The sequence below is a fragment of the Carassius gibelio genome, chromosome A16 (genome assembly GCF_023724105.1).
Source record: "Carassius gibelio isolate Cgi1373 ecotype wild population from Czech Republic chromosome A16, carGib1.2-hapl.c, whole genome shotgun sequence".
Taxonomy (NCBI): domain Eukaryota; kingdom Metazoa; phylum Chordata; class Actinopteri; order Cypriniformes; family Cyprinidae; genus Carassius; species Carassius gibelio.
Window position 1 is genome coordinate 8,304,626 of NC_068386.1, and position 19,062 is coordinate 8,323,687.

The 19,062-nt window shown below is 36.5% G+C and overlaps 1 protein-coding gene across 1 annotated transcript; it reads left to right on the plus strand.

Moving 5' to 3' along the window:
• Nucleotides 1–6,010: 6,010 nt before the first annotated feature.
• On the plus strand, nt 6,011–18,371 carry LOC128030497 (calpain-7). Its single transcript, XM_052618175.1, has 21 exons — nt 6,011–6,450; nt 6,622–6,730; nt 7,437–7,594; nt 8,138–8,205; nt 8,430–8,636; nt 10,936–11,022; nt 11,343–11,469; nt 11,584–11,669; nt 11,892–11,985; nt 12,114–12,260; nt 12,557–12,663; nt 13,635–13,755; nt 13,856–14,000; nt 14,085–14,184; nt 14,280–14,415; nt 14,667–14,742; nt 14,852–14,997; nt 15,086–15,148; nt 15,239–15,369; nt 16,671–16,757; nt 18,051–18,371. The coding sequence occupies exons 1-21, from the start codon at nt 6,349–6,351 to the stop codon at nt 18,193–18,195; spliced, it is 2,442 nt and encodes an 813-aa protein (XP_052474135.1). The 5' UTR covers nt 6,011–6,348; the 3' UTR covers nt 18,196–18,371.
• The last annotated feature ends 691 nt before the right edge of the window (nt 18,372–19,062 follow it).

A 19,062-nucleotide genomic window follows, 5' to 3' on the forward strand; every position in this document is an offset into this window, starting at 1 on the left:
CCCTTGTCAGTTTAGCTTGTTGTAGACTGTTATTCATGGTCTTTCTTTCTTTCTCAGCCAGTGCTTGCTGAGCATTTCCTGGAAATGTAACTTTGGCTTATTAATTTTTCTTTGTTTGTCCATAATTTATAACGGCGTTTAAAAGAACGGCGTTAGGTAACGACGTTATTTTTTCAGTAACGCGGTAATCTAACTAATTACTTTTCCCGTCGTTACAACGCAGTTAACGTTACTGAACGTTAAATGCGGTGCGTTACTATGCATTGATTTAATAAACTATGCAATCCGAACGCACCCCTGGCTCACACAGCGAGTGAGCAGGTGGGTTAATGACGAGATAAGCGGTTGTGATTGGTTAAGGCAGAGTCATGTGTTTCATGGTAGCCAATCAGAGCCAGTATTTTTACACACATGCCGGCACACGCGGCTGCGCCAGCTGCGCCAAACACACACACACACGCACCAGCTACACAGAGATTCGCAGCAGAGATAACGAGTGAGGAGCAATCCGATGAAAAGTTGGCATTTTCAAGGTGAAGATATTAGCACTACTTCAAATTCATTGTGGTCAAAGGCAAGAACGTGCATGTAATGTGTACATGTAATGTGTGACACGCATCTACAAAGCTAGTGGCCAAAAACACCCTTTTCTTACAAAGATAATACTTGAAGTGCAGGATAAAACTCTTAAAAAAGATTGAAAGTTATGTACTTGTCTATTCTACTCATTTCAATAGACTTGTGAAAACTGCAACTTTTTTTTTTTTTTTTTTTTTTTACAGTAACGCAAATAGTTACTTTCCCTGGTAACGAGTTACTTTTATTATAGAGTAATTCAGTTACTAACTCAGTTACTTTTTGGAACAAGTAGTGAGTAACTATAACTAATTAATTTTTTAAAGTAAAGTTCCCAACACTGTTTATAGATTATCTCAAGCCACCCCAATGACTTAATATTACAAATGTGTCTGATTGGAGAGTGTTAATCACTCAAAGTCTTACACTGAGCAGTTGGTTGCTGAAGGATAACAGTTCTTTTGATGATCCTTAGAATGTGCTGTTATTTACTATACTGTTACAACACAGTGGATATTACAGCAGCAAAAATAACTATTTCTTCAATGTTCCTTGGCAAAAGATACTACAGAAAACTTTTTTCTTCAAAGCTGGTCCTGTTTAAACACTGTTTTTCATGGCTCAGCTGAGAGACTGCTTTCTAGATCACAGATATTATATTAACTCTCTGGTTTTTCTATTGAAATTTGTATGGTATTTGTAGATTTCAAGGTTGTTGTTTTTTTGTAGAGAATAACTAAAGTTAATATCTAATGCAAGTGATGTTTGTCTGTACTTGTGGTGACCGATAGGACATAAAGGTTTTGGCTCAAGGCCCAGGTTTTATACTGTCCTAAAATTATTTATCACGCAAAAACAAACAGTTACTTTTTTTTCTGATGATTTCAATGTCAAACATGCCTTGTTCAATGTTTAGTTTCTAAATGTTTGTTTGTGGGTTGTTTTCTTAGACTTTTGACTTTTGATGTAATTCTCTCGGCTCGGCTGCCAATAGCTCACTGCACAAAACAAATTGTGGACCATGTTTATTTTTGTCACAAATTAATCTGCATTTAATGTAGGCAATAGCTTTTCTTTTAACTTGTGTTATGGTTGTGGTTATTATTAACTTGTTTTGCAGACTTACAATATGCTGTTTGAGAACCACTTTTCTAGATCTTTACACAAGATGTTATGGTTTCTTCTAGGACATTCTAAACCCAAGTAGGTAGTGCCTTTACAAAATGTGCATGAGAAGTCACTGAATGAATAAACAGCTAGCCTTTTAGTGCCAGGGTGAAAGCAGCAGATGCCAAGGGAAAAAGTGAAATGAATGTCCCTTTGGCCAGTTGGATCTTGTTTCAGTTGCTTTTGGTTATATGCCTTATTTCTTGGGCTCGATGTCAGCTGTCCTGTTGCATTTATTTACTTGTCTCACACAACTGAGACTTTGTGGCCAAAGCACAGTGATAGGTGAATATCTATGGCCAGCAACTCACTGTAGCCCCTTTCACACTTCACATTGGTCATGAAAAATTGCCAGGTAGCCTTCTGTGTGAACACAAACATGTCCTGGGATTGATTCCGGATCAATCCCGGGTCGGGAACCTGGTAACATTCAGTCACGTCTCACCCCTAGAGCCATAGAGAGAGTTGCGACAAACTCTGTCAAAAGGAGAATGAACAGGCCTGTAATAAAAACAAAACATTTCAAAATGGTATTCTTTTTTGTTGTTGTTGTTTATAAAGTTTTATGGCCTTATTTGCCTTATCTCAATAAAATGATCATGGTTATAAAGTTAAATATATATTTAACCACATTCCAAATTGGTTCAAACTAAGCAGCTAACTAATCTGGAAAGACGCAAATACAAGTCATGATTCCAAAACAGGGTCAGAGAATTCATTTTAGAACAAACAGATTAACAGGGGCCAGATTTATATTGCCAAAAACAAAACAATACAAAGGGTATAAATAGAACAGATGAAAGGTAAATGGCCAAAATATAAGTTAAAAAGTAATTTGTTCCTGTGAAATCCTGTTGTTTTTTTTGTTTTTGATTTTTTAGCAGCCATCAGGCTTCAGTGTAACATGACTTCAGAAATCATTCTAATATGCTGAATGTGTGCTTAAGGAACATTTCTGAAGCAGCAGTTGTGCTGCTTCATTCTTTTGTGGGAACTCTTCAGGTGTCCACTTTAATTTTCTTTTTTGTTAAATGTATTATGTGTATTCATTCAGTCTCTCTAGTAGAGGGTAACATGCAAGTGAATTTTCAAATCTGTCCCACTCCCGCAAAAAAAATAAAAAAATAAAAAATAATAATAAAATGTCATCCCGTCCCAGTCCCACGGAAAAACTGGGGGAAAATCCTGTCCCGTCCCAAAACCACAAGAATGATTCACGTTCCCGCCCACTGCCGGATTGTATTTTTTGGCTGGAATCTGTCAGTTACAGTAAAAGAAAGAAAATACAAGATCACAGCATGCCAACTTTAGTAAAATAATAATAAAATAATAATAATAACAACAGGAGAGTTTCAAAGTGGCTTAGGCTATTGTGTGCAAACTTTTTTTATCCTTCCCACACGCCAAACTATTGTCTGCATTAAAAGGTATAATTGCTGCATTCTGCTCTGAAAATTTTGTTTGTGATGAAAATAACACTACACTTTCGTCATTTATTTTTATCTATAGATCGATGCATTTCTTACAGATTTCTGCTTATTCAAATTCAGAGACAGATGAAGTAACACTGTAAGTTTACTTTTTTAAATGCATTACTGGGAAAGCGAATGCGTATAAATGTGCTGAATCTGTTTTAACCCGAAAATATTAAGTGAAAGGAACAGAGTAAGACAAACTCCTTGAGAACTGGCCTGTAACTTCCCGCTCGGTTATTGCCGTCATTTTAACCTTCTGATCGGAGAGATCCAATTGTACTCGTGATGAAGCGGTCTTGGAGCGAGTGAGAACCACAACACTCCGACTTTAAAAAAAAATCTGCTCCTGGCTCAAGTCAGAATCACACCGCTCCTCTCAAACACTGTTGTCGGGTGATTCCAGCGCTCAGAAAAAGCACAGGTCAAAGCAGCTCGAGAACGAAACATTTACACATGTAGCACATGTAAATGAGAAAGTAACTCTAGCGCTGAGCTAACACTGCTGTGAATGATGTCGAGGTGTTCAGTAGCTATATGATGGAGAAGCCAGAACTGCAGCTGCAGCACGATCCTACAGTTCTTCAAAAGCAGATAGAGACATCGTCCACGATCAAAAATCTTCATATCGCACACCCCTAGTTTATAGTTCAATTATATAAAAGGTAGGCTATATTTGTGTATAAAAATGGGGATCCAAGTGTATTCCCGGTCCTGCACTCCTGCTGACATTTTTTCCCGTCCCAATCCCGTGATTAATAGTCATTTTGTTCCCAATCACGCGGTTTTCTCTTAAAAATGTCAGCCTCTACTTTAGTACATTTAAATGTCAACCAGTGAGTGCATGTTAACAGAAATGATCCATGATAGGGCTGTAGATTTTCCTATATTAGGAGAGGCACTGACTGGACATATTCCTCTCTATCTCACTCTTGATTAACTATGTGCTATCTTTCTGTTGTTACTGAAAAATTCACCAGGGTGTAGGCATGAAGTGATTTTCATGACTAACCAACAAGTTGTGATTTATATGTTGCAAACAAGCTTTTTTATGTTTCTCACACAGTTAAATATGGCTTTTTGTTTGGCAGCAACTTTTTATCAATAAACAGGCAAAATATTTATATTCATATTTATATTTCCCATCAAATACACAGATGCCATTTTTTTTTTGCCAATTTTACTTTGTTCAAATAAAAACCGCAATGTTTTGAAATGTTTAAATGTTTAAATGTCAAATTATTTTTGTGCCTCTTTAGTCAGAGGAAAAATGTAGACAAGCATTTTTTCTCAGTAACATGTTTACAGTCTTTAGAAAAGTCACTTTTTACAGTCTTCATTTAATGGACTATAGACTTTAATTAAACTTTTATCAAGATTTATACAGTCTATTATCTAGCTGTAATGGTCATCTAATGTCTTATCTGAAATAGGCTTCAGGAGATTAAAGACTAACTGGTTCCATCTGCTGTGGATATGTGTAGCCTACGGTGCCCTGCAGAACAGTTTGACTCAATCTGCAGTATATAAAAAAAATCAATAGTATTAAAAAAACAAGATATAGTCTTAGAGTTAAGTTATTTTGTTATTTTATTAATTTCTTTTTCACCATAAGCAATAAAGTCACACAAAGTTTTCAATTTCTAACCTCTAAAACAACATTTTATGGGCAACAGCTTTGCGTATTCCATTTACATGAATCAGACTGGGTGGATTTTCCAAAAGCATGGTAACGAGGGAACTTAGGGGAGAGCAGGGGCGAAAGTTCCATTTTTCAGAAAAACAACATAAAAAAAAAAAAGTTGTAGACAGAAATATATTCCTGCTGTGGCCAGTAACTCAGAAGTGTGGTCTATCAATACAAGGTGGTATTTTGTAGAAATGTAGAAAGACTTCAGTATAATTTCACTTAGAACATAAGTTGCACGTTACTTTCGTCCCCATCAGTTGGGACGAAAGAAACACAACAGTATAAGATAGATTTTTTTCTGTTACTCTTATGATTAACCTTGTTAATATGTTACAGCAAACATATTTTGTCTCTTAACTTTGCAAAAAAAATATATTAAATGACATTTTCATATTTTCATTTTAAATTTAAGTTTCATCAGATGTCTCAAAACCTGACTGTATTTTTTTAATTGTCAATTTCAATGTACAATATAAAAATTTAATTACATTAGCATAATAAAAGAACTCTAAACATAATGTAACAGTAGGCCTATTTATGTTTCAATCCAGTTGTTTTTATTCATAAATTGAAAATTAGCATTAAAACATCTGGAAACACTGCAAATTCATAGGTGGAGGTGTAAAGGCTAAGATATGACTAAATATAAATGCGACGTAGCAGCTGCCCAGAGAGTGATGTTTCTCTATGTCCAGAAACGCTCTCTTAAAAACATCTGGATAAAACCACGTTTTTATCGTCACGTAGCCTACAAGCAAAGAACATAAAGGGTGAACCGAGGATAGTTGCAACTTTTTGGTATCGAGGTAATATTCAAATTAATGATAATTAGGTAGGTTCAAATGTCCCTGTCAGGAAGATCATCCTTACTAATATAATAAAAATAAAAAATAAAATAAAAAGAAATCTACGTGGCATCTAGTTATAGATCGGTGCTTGAGGCTTTACTGGAACATATAATAGAGATAGGCTTGTGGGGCACAGCGTAATAAATGAAATAAAAACCACTTAATTGCTTTTTGTTTTTATACAGTCTATGTTTTGAACCGGTTCTTTTACCTCAACTATTTCAAGGAACCGATTCGCGGAAAAGAAATGACGTGTGGTGACAACATCAGTCCACGCCCACCGCACCCGGAAGTACTGCGGGTTTGAGGATTTGTTTTGATGTCATCATAACAAGTTAAATCGTTGTTTTTTTCACATCTTATTTAGAGTTACTACGTTTGAATGCTCCTTGGATGCAATATTTTTCAGTCACGCCTTATTTTAGTTCGAAATTCGTGATCGGGAAGTTCACGTTACGAGTAACTTGTTACAACTTAAGAAAGAAACGCAAATCCTCGGAGGAACTGCTAACCATAATGAATAACTGGTTAAAATGATTTGCCATATAACTTACCCGTTAAGCTGAACTCAGTTTTCAGCATTTAAACCTCAGTCATGGATTGTACAGCTCTTGAACTCGATGCTATTAAATTTGCCAAATCAGCTGTACTGCATGATCAGAAGGGGAAATACAATGAAGCTGTTTTCTACTATAAGGTAAGGTTATCCTATGTGACATTTAAAGCTAGTTTACCTTAAACATTCATAGTATTTCCTGAAAAGGGTTAATTCTTCAATGGAATTGTCAGCTTGTTCCATCTTATGGCAAATAAGATATATTTGAATGAAACTCATATTTTATATATTTTGTTATGGGTTCTGAATTAGGAGGCTGCCCAGGCTCTCATCTATGCAGGCATGGCTGGATCCAATCTAGAGAGCATCCAAGATAAGGTGAACGAGTACCTGGACAGAGTACAGACCCTGCTCAGTGCCGGTCAGTGTACATTAACTAATAACAATTTGACCTCATCAAAAAGCTGTTTTCATCTATTGATACTTCTTTTAAGTTAGTTTATTAGGGCTGAATTTTTTCCACCATTCTCTGTGGTCAACAAACCTGAAACCTCCTCATTGATGTAGATGGAAGAAATTGTTAATATTTTCCACGGCCCAACCTTCAAAAAAACTTACATAGGTCATAAATCATTTGAAAGTGGTGTGTCTTTTGCAGCATTTGGGAAACACAAATAAATGCTGTCAGATTTTCTAGTTCACAGTTAAATTTTATTCTTTTCCTTGTTCTCTCATGTTATGTACTGTACTTTGAGAACAGCATTACATTTTAGTAATGTCGACAATAATGTTCTCTCATTGATTACTCACCTTTAGGTCACTCATTACAAAAATGTAATGACTTTCTCCTTTGCAACACAAAATTGTATTGGTTGCTCTTTTTAACTATGATTGGGTACTGAAGTTTGAAGCCTCAAAACCATAAAAGTATAATGAAAGGGACCTATACAACTAATGTGCTGTATTTGCAGAATTATCTTCCTTGCATGGGTTGTGCTCTGGCACGGCTCCAGCGTGGATGAATTTATAGATATTAAGCTAAAAAAGACATCGATTTTTGTGAATTGATGTATAAGTACTTACTGTGTTAGGATCCCTCAGTTTCCTGACTGAATCCCTGTAATTAGTTCAAGCACAGAGCACTGACCCGCTGAAGAGTAAGCATCAGCTGGATCTGGAGAGGGCATACTTCCTGGTGACACAGGCTTTTGAAGAAGATGAGAAGGAAAACACAGATGAGGCCATTGAGCTCTATACACAGGCTGTGGAGTTGTGTATTCAAGCGGTGAGTCATCACATAAGGGGAAGTGCTTTGAGTTTTAATATACTCTCTTGTTCAAAAGGGTCAATAAAGAGGCTTTTTTAATTATTTATTAAAGAATTCTAAAATAATGCATCATGTTTCCCCACAAAAATATTAAGAAATCACAATTAATAGCTTTTCAGCTTTGCCATCACAGGAGTACATTAATTACGTTAAAATATATTTAAATATAAGCCATTTATTTTAAATTGTTATAGTTTTTTTATTAAACATATTGCTGTTTTTACTGTATTTTATATCAAATAAATGCAGCTTTGATGAGCATGATACATCTTTCAAAAACATTAACCCCAAACATTTGAACAGTAGTGTATATAACGAACTATATAATTTCATTATAACCACACATGTAGACTAAGATACTAGCAGCAGTTCTGAAGTAATGTCAGTCTTTGGAACATTGTTCTGGTCTCATATCTCTCACTGCCGGTTATATGGGCTCCTCTGTAACTAGAAACTGAGCCAAGCCTTGAGATCTGTGAACTCTTTCTCTCTCCCACACAGTCCAATGAGACGTCAGATCAAGCACTGCAGGGGAAACTGAAGCAGCTTGCTCGGCAGGCTCTGGACAGGTGCTTCACTGTTTACTCTAATACTAAAATACTAATAGTCCATTGTATTATGCATATTATGGGTGAAATACCACAAAATCAACAGAGACGTCGACAGCAGTTGTGGCATATCAACGATTACCATAAAAAATTATTAAATTCACTACTAACACACATTTCAAAATAGAACAATGCACATTTGACCCTTGATCCTTTGTTTCCATCTCCTTTTTTCTTTTTTTCAGGGCAGAGGGACTGAAAGACTCTCTTAGTAAACAGGCAAATCAGGACAAGCCCGTCTTCTCAGCATCCAAAGGCCCTGCTCAGGTGAGGCAGTTCTTTCCACTAGGCCCAGACTTCTCTCTTCATGACAAATCGCAGCCGGTCCGAGCAGTGCAGTCCAGTGAGCCAGGGGGTCAACGCTACACAGCGGAGGAAATTGAGGTGCTCAGGTAGGCTCAGAGCAAGGATGATGTCTGATATTTAATCATTTTTTTCTCAGTTCCCCATGTGGATTTCGATCATTGTTAATCTCACACTCATTACAGTTAATCTTACAAAAGTGCTGAGAATTTTATTATACTATCAAATCTATCTTTTTTTAAAGCTCAAAATGAAAATTTTCATTTTTAGATGGTCAAATCGACGTTGTGTCAAAGTTCTGACACTAGGGGTCAAAACCACATACCTCTGACATCATTGAGAAAGGCCGATGAAATTGGTGAGCAAAATTGGCCTAGCAGGCCACCCTATGGTTATTTGGGTATTAATAGGTTCTTCTCATGCTTTGTGTTATCTAGTCGAGCTTCCAGATGAGTTTGAGAGCTTGTCTCAGGATGAGGTCAATCTTTCATTCTGAGCTTGCAGTGAGGATTAGAGCTCAAGATCTTTGCCCGAACCCGACGGGACCTGATGGGACCCTACGGGTTCGGTCAGGTTCGAGCTTAAATTATATCATCTTACGCGGGCTCGGGTCGGGCTCAGGCTTGCGCTCCGGTTTGCGAGGTAAACAAGCGGTCATGTGATGTGTTTCGATTAGCGCGAGAAAGATCCGAAAATGGATGCTGAGTAGGTGTAACGGAGGCTTGCCTCTGGCGATTACGTTTTGGTTGCACCAGCAACTAAAGCAAAGTCTGAGGTGTGGAAAAGTTTTGACCATGTTTATAATGAGAATAATGAGTGAATAATGACGCATCATCAGTGAGCGCAGGAACACGCAGAAGACATCTACAGTGGATTCAATCATTTTTCAATCTTAATTTCAAATTTATTTAATTTAAGATGTCACAGAGGACTTATTTTATTTATTTATTCCAACTTCCAAGTGGTGTAGTCTATGTTAGTTATGAATAAATTATGTTAAAACATGTATAAATGACTCATTCTTGGTAAAAGAGCTGTGTGTGTTCACACATTTTAATAATGTCAGGCTGTAAATGGGTTTGGGCTTTTAAAAAGCTGTCAGTCCTTTCGGACCTAACTTTTATGGCCCAATTACAGCTCTAGTGAGCAAAAGTTGTCAATTTCAGCATCTGAGTGTGGGCTGGAACCATCCAAAGTTGACAATTAAATGACTTCAGTCTGAGGCGAATGCTGAGATGGCAGCTGTGCTTGCCCTGGCAGCCAAGAGCATCAAGCTTGAGTGGACTCCTCCACCCTGCCCTGAACGCTCGTGGCTGCCACTGCTACACTGCCATGACCAACTCCAGTTCCTTTTTTCATCCACCCTGCCAGTTCATGCCGATCCTGAAGCTCTTCCAAGCCGAGGTGTTGAAAGTGCTGCACGAGGGTGGTCCCAACCCAGAGGTTCTGCAAGAACTACGCTCACAACCGTCTATGCCTTCCAGGCTAAGAGGGTCACCGTGCAGGCTTTAGAGAGTACGATACCTTCCACGATTTCGTCAACTACTGTTGGACCAGAACCCAAGCTGTAGGGATGTACCAATGCACCACGAGCAGATTGAATGTGATAGTCAATATAAATCTGTCTCTGAGGGGAACTGTCTTTTAGAAAAATGTAGATTATATTTTCGACTCTGTATTATAGATATTAAAGCAGCATTCATCAGTAGGGTCAAGCGCTGTGCTGCTTTGTTTACAGTGGAAACCAAGGAAATGCTATATCGCGGCGGTCTCAAATCTCTTTTTTTTTTTTTTAAGTTATGAGAGAATCGAATCAAGAACTCAGTGAACTGCCATGTTTATTTGTTGTTATTAATTTACCTCAACGCTGAAGGCTTTTAAATATAGTCTTTGTCGAGTTGCATTGGCACCGTGTAAACCAATCGGTGTATGACACCAAAGTACCGCAAGAGCAATTCAAAAGCATAAAGAGTCATCTGCTCTCCAATTGCTCTTGCCCACTAATGTTTGAACTTTGACACAACGTCTCCATTTCCTCCATCAGGGAACGAGGGTTACCATACATAACCAAGTCATTTTTTCAATGTCGCCATGTGTAATGTTGTGAGTGCCTAAATTGACTTGTGGCATTTACAAGAATTATTTTACATTTTTTATTGTACTTTTTTTTTTTTTAAATTGTACTGAATATTATATAATATTAATATGGGTTTTAATTTGTTCATTATCAGCCATAACCAAATGTATATTAAAATACAAGTATATTTTTTAATGAAAATTTTTTTCAGCATGTTTTTAACATATATAATATGTAACATATATAATTATAATCTTGAAATTATATTCTTAATTTTTGTGTGTGTGTGTGTGTTTGTGTGTGTGCTGTAGGAAGACCTCGAAGATAAATGGAATCGAATATGTTCCATTCATGAGTGTTGACCTGAGGGAACGTTTTGCTTTTCCTGTTCCATTCTCGTGAGTATTTTATGTACAAGTGTAATTTATACTATATATAGTGCAAGTTTCACTTATATTCACTGGTATTTTTGTACACTGCAACAACTGTATTTTGCTTTTACTCACTCATTCAGCTATGCCATCACAGGAATAGTTTACATTTTAAAATATGTTGAAAGAGATTCCGTTTTTTTTAAATTAAAATAAGAGACTTCTTTGAAATAGATTTGAAAAAATCTTACCCATCCCAAACTTTTAATAGTATATTTAAAAGTAGTAGTCCTATAACACTGTGAAGTGGTACACTGTCAAAAGATTTGTGTCACATTTTTACAAAGGGACAAATGTGGAAAACTGGCTCTGTCGCCAAAGCAGAAAGCCATATTCTCACGCTGGGTTCGACCTGATGACATCTGCAATAATCCCACCATGATCTACACTGTGTCCAGCTTCAGCATCAAGCAGGTTATGCAACTTAACCAGTAATAAGTTCTACTTTTATTTAAAGAAGTTTTACCATTCACAGTGCTCTGTTGTTAATGTGAATTTTTAGCTTATGTAATGTTCTTTTGTTTGCAGACGGTTGTGTCAGATTGTTCCTTCATTGCCTCATTGGCCATCAGTGCAGCATATGAGAGACGCTACAACAAAAAGTTAATCACAAGGTACAGTGGGTGTGCTTGACCTCACACTAATAGTTTGACTCATGTGTAACCCTTGGATTATGAGGCTTAGTATGTCTAGTGAAATGTAAAAAATTCCTGAACAAGCACACTCACTGTTTTACTCTCCTTTTAATTAATAACGATTGTATAACAAGAATAATAGAAGTCAATGGGAGGAGTTTCCCACAATGATAAATTGTTTATTTCCGTGTTTGTATTTAGCATCATCTACCCACAGAACAGGAAAGGAGAGCCAGAGTATAACCCTTGTGGGAAGTACATGGTGAAACTGCACATTAACGGCGTCCCGAGAAAGGTGCTCAACCTCTCTAAGCCCACGTCCTCAAATAAACTGCAGTTTTTTTCTGTTGTCGTCTTCATTGTTTGAAGACCAACAGGTTCAGGATTGTATTGTTATAGTTCAGGTGTGTGTTTCTCTGTCAGGTGATTATTGATGATTTCCTCCCGGTGGATCGCAATGGCGAGCTGCTTTGCTCCTACTCCAGTAATCGCAATGAACTTTGGGTTTCGCTCATTGAGAAGGCTTACATGAAGGTCATGGGAGGATACGATTTCCCAGGCTCCAATTCTGTGAGTGCTGCTCTAAACAAGACATTTCTGTCACCAAACTTAATATCACTTTTATAGAAAAATAAGAAGGGATGCACAGATATTACATATTACTGACTTAATTTCATGTTATTACTGATGCTTAATGAATAAAATAAATAAAAAATAATAATTCTGGATTCTTTAATGTTTGTTAAATTCAATAGAACAGTGTTTATTTGAAATAATAGAAATCTATTAATTTGTTCAGTTGTCCTGACCCCAAACTTTTGAACAGTAGTGTATACTATGGTGACACTTTCATGTTTTCTATGTAGAATATTGATTTGCACGCTCTCACTGGCTGGATCCCAGAACGTATCGCTATGCACTCAGACAATCAATCCTTTAACAAAGATGACACTTTCCGCATGCTTTACCAGAGGTAAGCACACATTCACAGTACAAACACAGTCCACTGGTGTTTATTGATTTCTGACCACTGTAAGGTCACATGGCTCTTTTGAGTCAGTGGTTATGGAGCTGCTTCAATATTTTACTCGCCTTATCCCACTTGCCTGTCTTGATTCTGGTCATGAATAGTTTTTGTGCAGTGTTATTTTATATATATTGTTTTTATAGTTTCAGTTGTCATTTTCATTTTGTGTAATTTTGTTATATACTGTTGTCAGTTTAACTTTAATTTGTATTTATTTCTGTTTTAGATTGATCAGTTTTAGTATTTCAGATTAAGCTTGTTTTATTTCAGATAGTTGACAAGGCAACCTTTCTCTTTCCTTTTTAAATAGTTTTTTTAAGTTTAAGTTTTTATTTCAGTTGCCATTTAAAAAAAATAATAGTTAAAGGTGCAGTGTGTAATACCTACAACGATCTATTTACAGAAATGCAATATTATATATATAACTATGTTTTCAGAAGTGTATAAAGATCTTTCTTAATGAACCGTTATGTTTTTATTACATTAGATTGAGCTATTTATATCTACATACACCGCGGTTCCCCTTACATGGAAGTCACCAGCTTGTTTCTACAGTAGACCTAAATGGACAAACTGCTCTACAGAGCGCGTTTCATCACTTTGTTGTTTTAGCAAATGAAACACTGACACAATTATGAACAAGTACATTAACATTCGCAATAACATTGATTTATTGAATAATTAAGTAAATATAATTCCTTGATTTAACTTTTGTAAAAAAATCTCAATGCTCTCTGTTGTCTTGACTGATGACATCTATACCTGTGTCGGCCAGCGTAGCTCCTCTAAAGGGAGGGGTGAGCCCGGGACTGAACAGTTGGTTGCAGTTCGCAACCTCACCGCTAGATGCCGCTAAAAATTACACTGTGCACCTTTAACATTAACAATACTGGTGTTTTGTTGATCCTTCCTGGCAGGTTTCACAGAGGAGATGTTCTCATCACCACAGCAACAGGGGTCATGACTGAGGAGGAGGGGGAGAAGTGGGGTTTAGTGCCCACCCATGCATACGCTGTCCTAGACATCAGGGAACACAAGGTGAAACTCACGCCCCCTGGTCTGTGTTAAACATTTCTTACATAGTGAAGCCTCATGAGCCTATAACAACAGCAGCATCATCTCCTCCTTGTTCCCTAAGGGTAAACGCTTCCTCCAGCTGAAGAACCCATGGAGCCATCTCAGGTGGAAAGGGCGATATAGCGAACGCGACGAGAAGAACTGGACACCAGATCTTCTCAAATACCTCAATTTTGACCCCAAAACGGCACAGAAGTTTGACAATGGTACGTCAGTGCTAAAGTAGCAATGCCACAAGACAAATTTTATAAAAGAAGTTGGTTTTATTAATTTGTTTGATGTTCTTTAAGGTGTATTTTGGATCATCTGGGAAGACTTGTGCCAGTATTACGATGTCATCTATTTGAGCTGGAGTCCAGCACTGTTTAAAGAATCCTCATGCATTCACAGGTCCGTCTCATTTTCATTACATCTATATAAATGTCTCTATGACGTCTAATTATTATCAGATAATTAGAAAATGTATGTGCATTATGCTATTGCAGTAGCTGGGACGGGAAACAGGGACCAGTGAAAGATGCCTACAGCTTGGCCAATAATCCTCAGTACAAGCTGGAAGTGCAGTGTCCTCAAGGGGGCGCTGCAGTATGGGTCCTACTCACCAGACACATCACTGACAAGGTACTGCAACAGATTATTGTGCACTTTACTACATACAAATGGATTGAGAAGACGCAGTAAAAAGATCATGTTTTTTCACAGAAAAAAAAATGGCAGCTGTGGTTTCCTAAATCATTGTGTAAACATATTTACAAAACAACCTGTAATTTACAAGAAAATGACATTTAAAAAAAATGCTGAATTAGCAAGGCCACACTGCTACTGCTACAGTGAGTGCTTCTGATTTTCTTACTTTTCCATTCACTCTCAAGGATGACTTTGCTCAAAACCGGGAGTTTATTACATTAGTAGTTTACAAGACCAATGGAAAGAAAGTCTATTATCCAGGTAAGTGAGCACATAATTCAAGAAGTCAAATACATTCACTCGTGTATATCTTTATTCTTTATAGTTTCTAATTTAATTTATATGCTCGGTGTCCGATTTTTTTCTGAAGCTGAACCTCCTCCCTACATTGATGGTATCAGGATCAACAGTCCTCACTACTTAACCAAGATCAAGCTGACTGGTCCAGGAACTCACGCCTTCACACTGGTGGTCTCTCAGTATGAGAAACAAAACACCATCAACTACACATTAAGGGTAAAAACACAATCCAGTGCGATGGATGCTTTTTATTTTTATAGTATTTTAATCATATTAACTGTTCTAATGAAAATTCCCTTTCCAGGTGTACTCGGTATGCAAGTTTAATTTCTCCAAAATCCCAACACCCTTCACCCAGACCAAAAGAGTGAGTTCACACCTCTGCTTTCACTGTTAGCGGTTGTTTTGGTGGAAACAATTTCCAGATAGTTTAACATGTCTCTCTTTCTATGTGTAGATAAATGGGCAGTGGAAGGGGGCCAGTGCTGGAGGTTGTGGAAACTATAGAGATACCTTCAAGAACAACCCCATATACCAGTTCAACATGGACAAAGCAGGCCCTCTGCTAATCGAACTCCGTGGCTCCAGGTCAGACTGCTTGTTGTTTTCTTTGGTTTCATTACATTTCAAAGGTTTCAGTTGGTATTAGAGATCGACTGACATGGGTTTTTAGAGGTCAGGGTCAGCCGATATGTGCTGCCGATTTTTAGGGCCAATATTTTGAAGTTTTCCCCTTCATTTGCATGCTAAAATGTCACACTAATAATAAGTGGATGCACAACATTTCTAAACTTATCATCATTTATTGAGCACTGACTTGAACCATCTCTCGAATCTTAATTTCAATCAATCATTTACATAAAAGTTTTGAACATAAATGTAAACTTAAATATACAATTAAATTAAAATAAATAACATTTTATAAATAAAAAATAAATTAAACTGAAAAATATATAAAAATGAATTATATAAAAAATAAATAATATTAGTGCTGCAAACACACTAATAACTAGCAACATTTGTGTTTGGTTTAAATGACACAAAACATCTAAAGTGCATTCTAATTTCAAACTTACATCGCAGTCTGTTCATTATTAAAATAAAGTACAGTCAACCAAACATATAAAAGGTTACACTGGTCAGTTTAAATAGACCTTAGTACACCGGTCCACTCTGCTGTTATGCCAAGGACGTTTTTGCTCATGTGAAGAAGATGATCTTTTCCGTCTAGTTTACATAAAAATAAAAAAAAAGTGCAGAACGAGATGTATAACCTCCAAATACATCTAGTCAAACCCGCGCTCGCTCGTCCTCGTACACAAGCACGCATGCACTTTCACGATCTAATGCACTGTCAATGCCAGATTTTTTTTACACAAATAGGCCTAGCGGAATGAAAAAATTCAAAATCGAACATTTTGCAGAACAGTATCAAATAAAGTACTGTTCATAATACTTGCATAAAATGTTTGATGTGAAAAAAGCAGTTCACTGACTGCGCAGCACAGCCATGTTTAGGATGATTTTATTTTTAATACTATAGTATCATTTGAAAACATTGCAATTGCGTTTTAAAATAGAACAACGAGCACCACGATACCATTTAAAGAGGCGCATTCAGGGGTCTCCTTGATGGGAAACAGTCAACACAGTTGAAAATTATCTCCAACATATGGCGCGCTCTCTTCATTTAATCAAATGATCATAATCACATATACCGTATTTTTCGGACTATAAGTCGCACCTGAGTATAAGTCGCATCAGTCCTAAAATACGTCATGACGAGGAAAAAAACATATATAAGTCGCATTTATTTAGACCCAAGAACCAAGAGAAAACATTACCGTCTATGCATGTGAATATAAAGGAGTTTGGCTTTCTCTCTGCAGGCAGTACAGCGTGGGCTTTGAGGTGGTGACCGTATCTACTGCAGGGGAATCTGGATCATCAGAAAAAAGAGGGAGTGGAGATTACAGGTAAAGTAATAGTCTCTTTGTGATGAAGAAAACTAGATAGAAGGTAATGCAGAGCCCAACCCTGTGTTGGCTTCCGTTCTTTTAAATGAAACACATTGACAATATCTGTGATGGGATGCTAGTGTACTGCTTTTTGCATACTGCGTATTATACATTGCAAAACATGTAAATACTACAGGATGCTTTTGAAATTATTATGTGCATAATGCTTGCATACTGTTACACAATCAGAACTACTAGTATACTAAATGTCATAATTACACAACCTCAATGTTTAATTCTGTTAATAGCATCTAGTTACCTATAAAATAAAAATGGTTATTTGGCTATTTTTTAATTTTTTTAAAGTTTCATGTAAAAACATTTTCCATTTTGAGTCTTAAAATTAGTGTAAATAATTTTCAAAAAATTCAAGAATAATAATAATAAAAAAATGGTTGATATTACATAGAACTTCTATTACGCAATGTCACAAGTGAGCGAACCACAAGCATTATGGGATACAGTATATAATGCAGTGTACTTTGTTGTATAATGCAAATTTTAAATGGTAAATCCCCTAAAATATGATTAACCATTTTTTAAGGACCCCTCTTTTCAAAAGTTTGGGGTCGATAGGATTATTTCATATTTTATAAAATATTATTGTAATTTAAAATAACTGTTTTGTATTTTACTATATATTACAATTTTATGTATTCCTTTATTTTCAGCCATTACTCTGTTCTTCAGTGCCACATGATCCTACATAAATAATTCTGTTCTGATTTGAGCATTCTTTGATGAATAGAAAGTTTATATTGTATTTTATATTATATTGTTAGTTAATATTGTACAAATATAAAAGTCTTTCAAATGCATCCTTGCTCATTAAAATATTATTGTCTTTCAAAAAAAACTGAGCCCCAATATTTAAACCGTAGTGTATGTATTTTCAAAGACGCATATAAGATTTCAAAAATAACTTGAGTAATATGGTAGCATGAGCATGATATTCTGAATATAATCTTGTGGATTTTTATAACAGTCAGCTGGCCTGTGTTCCAGTTTAACATAAGCTTGCAAATGCTTGAAACACACAGCCTTTTCTCGCAAAGAAATCTAGGTCAAAGATAGTTGATAATTTACATTATAGTCATATAACAAAATATGTTTGAGAAAAATGTTTCATGGTCTCATCCTGCAGCAGCATGGTTGACTTATCTAAATCGATGGTCTGCAATAGTTCAAAGATTTAAGCGTTTTCATTGTTATACTACCTTATATAATGGAATTTGATCTCTTTATCCTCAGATGCGGTTTCTGTTACATGGAGGTTGAGAACTTGCCTGCCGGGATTTACAATGTCATCCCCTCTACCTTCCTGCCCAAACAGGAAGGCCCGTTCTTCCTGGACTTCAGCAGTGCCACTCCACTGCGGGTCTCTCAGCTGCAATAACAGTCCCATTGCATCGGCCCGCCGGATTGTTCTGCAGCTATGAGACCCTGAAGAAGCTTTATACTCTCCTCTTAGTTCTGCAATCCACATTCAAAGATGACAGTGTGTATGTCCACTTGACCTGAAATGACTGTTTTTCACTCAGGAGACTGCAATAAAACAGGGATGTATATTAATGATGTCTGATGATAGATCAGAGTGATCTATTTCTGTCTCCACACTAAGGGCTCTTCCTCTGGTTTGTTCGCTGGTGTCCAAGTAGAAAGACCTCCAAGTTACTGGGCTTCTGTCTTCAGCAGGCACAGAATGAGTACACTTTTATCAAAAAAAGAAAAGAGATACGCATCGATCTAAAGCATTGCTTTTTGTGTTTTTATCCTTTTTCCCCATCATGTGCATAAAATGTCAACTCTATTTACCAGCACCGAGTACTGTTCACAGAACATACTCACAATGTCCTGCATTTTCAAACATCATAATCTTCTGACTGAAGGTGATGTTCTGTAATGGGGATTGTTCAAGTTGATTCGAATTTGCTGTGACATATTTATTTTTCAAATTAAAAGGTGTACATGTTGTCTGACATGATCACATCTTTCTAACAGATTTACCTCAGGAACTCCTTACAGTAAGAAACTGTATATCAACAATGATATAACAATGAATATCGGTTATAACTGTATATAACAATGAATATCACCATGACTTTTTTTTTTTTTTTAGCATTTATTGTTCTTGGTTAATTTTCATATTTACATTTATCAGGTGCTTGGTTTATATTTTGGCTGTATGTGTATCGCCATGAGCTTGGTAGCTGTATATACAGAGCCTCACAAGGTTGGGGTCAGAGAGTATTTTTCTCCCCTT